The following is a 2,382-nucleotide window of genomic DNA, read 5'->3' on the forward strand; positions in this document are numbered from 1 at the left end:
GGCCTTATCGGTGGTGAATAATCCACCAAGAAATCATCTTTTCCACTGGGCCACCCTAAGGTGTCCCATATGGGTTGAGGATTCTGAAGACTTCCAGTGTCTTTGCATGTTTTTGCCTTTTTTCGCTCCTTCTTCCGATCACATTGGGCTGAAAGCATCCCAATAAATTCTTCCTCTCCCTCGTTCCTGATTTCTTCAATGTCCAGATTACTCATTCTTCTTGGTTGAGTTTGTCTAGCAGACTGGTATCCCTGGAAAGAAAGAACAACCGAACCATCCATTAGTGTAGTAGTTCTCACCTCTTGAGGGATTCGGACTTGATTAACTGCTGGTGGTTGCAGAGTCCACCTCATTCCTTGCAATTCTGCTGTAGTTCTTGGTGCGGCTGATACTGCATGAATTCCTGCACTTGCCAAATAATCTGCCACATTCTGCACATTATATCTAAAACCAGCATGACTTGTGTTAGTCAATCTGCCTATTAATCCTCTAGTGATTAACAGATTTGATTCAGCAGTGTTCCATCCCTCATATCCATGGGTTTGAATGGCTAATTCAATATGATGATAAAAATCCTCAAGACTAATCAGCATATTTGGTGCAATATACACCAATTGTGTACCTTCAGATAGGTCTATTTCCATGGTGCCAATGATGGATCTGTCATCTGTCCATCGTGTGTCTCTTAGCACCACCAAGGCGTTAACACCTGCATTCCTGCGATGCAAAGCATGGACTCTTATCATTACTAATCCCAGATGGACTAGTTGCATACCTTCCCTCCGTAGAGTTGTATAACTTTCTTGGTTTATTAGAGGAAGATTCTGTTGTCCTCCTGTAACCAAAATCCTTGTTTCAGAATAATGCTGATAAACTCTATGCCTTGGTTCCGACCAACGGGAAGAATATAAAGTTTCTGCAGGGACCAATGAAGCTCTTCTTCTCTGGGACAGTTCTAACTCTGCTTCTGGGTTTAGCTGGCTTTCCAATGTTCTTGCTTCATTCCTTCCGCCATGAAGTCTCCTCTGGGCTTCATATCTTAATCTTGCCATTCTTCGATAGCTTCGTATCTGATCTTCTTGTGAAGAAGTGACTGAGTTCCATAGTTCTTGTCCCCCGCCATGCTGTACCAAGGCTTCATATTCTGGGGCATAGGCCATACGCCATTGTATCCACATTTTCTTTTCATTTTCTCCTAAAAGATTTTCAATGAATTGAACTTTCTGTGTATTATCAACCCATACCTTTTGATTCACCAGATTGTTGGTAATGGATTCCCATCGAGAAATTACCTCTGAATATTGGCCAATATCTTCAGGTAGATATGAGGATAGCACCTTCATTTGTTTGAGCAGAGGGTAAAGTCCATGGTTGACGACTATACCCTTTTGCCTTGAACCTTCCATTAAAAATTGCAGGAGGTTCTCTATCTTCTGGCCTTCTGTTCTGCGCAGGAGGATAGTTAACTTGACCCATTAGAGGTTCTTGTGGAGGATTGTACCTTGATACAGCACTAGTACTTGAAAAGGCCTGCTCCACTTGTTTTATCATATCCTGTAAAATAGGATATTCCATCCTTTCCATCTGTTCTATGCTTACATGGGCCGCTTCCTCTTTATCACTTTGTATTGCCTCCTCCTCCTGACTTTGCCCTATATAAGACAGCCAATCATTAGGTTCCTCACCTTCTGTTGAACTTGAGTTCAAATTTTCCTGATGCCATTTGCTCATTCTCTGAAGGAGAAACAGGACCAAGTTATGTGAATGTGGTGCTAGATGAAACCCCATGGACTCATGAAGCAGTCTTTATGATGGGAGCAGAAGACTGTGGTTGGAGAAGTCAGGTTTTTGTAGGTGACTTTATGAAAAATTGCCCTCATGAATGGGAAGAAAATCAAGTCATCGCTGATAGCAGATATGTATGCTGTACTTTTTGCAAACTAATTACTACTGACAGTATGCGGCTACATTGCAGATTATGCAGGATGACAGTATGTCCAGCATGCGGTCCATTCTATTTAAACAAAAATTTGACACTCAAGAAAAATGAGGTGATTCCACCTTATGAAAAAGAGGACCAAGTAATCCAAGGACTACTGGATTATACGCAATATTTGCGGAGTCTTGTGGAAAAAAGGGCAACAGAGAATCAAGTTAGAAATGGTGAAGACAGATTATTTATTAAAGTCAAGAGAATATCTCATACAGCAATTTTCCCAAAGAGGAGAACTGCGGGGGCAGCGGGCTATGATATTTTCACCAATGAAGAGGTACATATTTTAGCCTATCAACAAAGTCTCATTAAGACTGGATTAAGTCTGGAATTCTCTGACGGATATTATGCAAGGATCGCTGCTCGATCTGGAGCAGCTCTGCGGCACA

The 2,382-nt window shown here is 41.7% G+C and overlaps 1 protein-coding gene across 1 annotated transcript; it reads right to left on the minus strand.

Moving 5' to 3' along the window:
* Positions 1-26: 26 nt before the first annotated feature.
* On the minus strand, positions 27-1,788 carry LOC141819524 (uncharacterized; the record flags this gene model as incomplete). The annotated part of the gene is made up of 2 exons (XM_074706802.1): positions 1,338-1,788; positions 27-1,294 (listed from the first exon to the last, which is right to left on the minus strand). Coding segments are annotated over exons 1-2 (1,719 nt in total), but the record flags the coding sequence as incomplete, so codon positions are not given.
* Positions 1,789-2,382: the final 594 nt, after the last annotated feature.

This window comes from Curcuma longa, unplaced genomic scaffold (genome assembly GCF_044706935.1).
Source record: "Curcuma longa cultivar G26 ecotype Majalengka, Jawa Barat unplaced genomic scaffold, ITB_CL_G26_1.1 contig_8322, whole genome shotgun sequence".
Taxonomy (NCBI): domain Eukaryota; kingdom Viridiplantae; phylum Streptophyta; class Magnoliopsida; order Zingiberales; family Zingiberaceae; genus Curcuma; species Curcuma longa.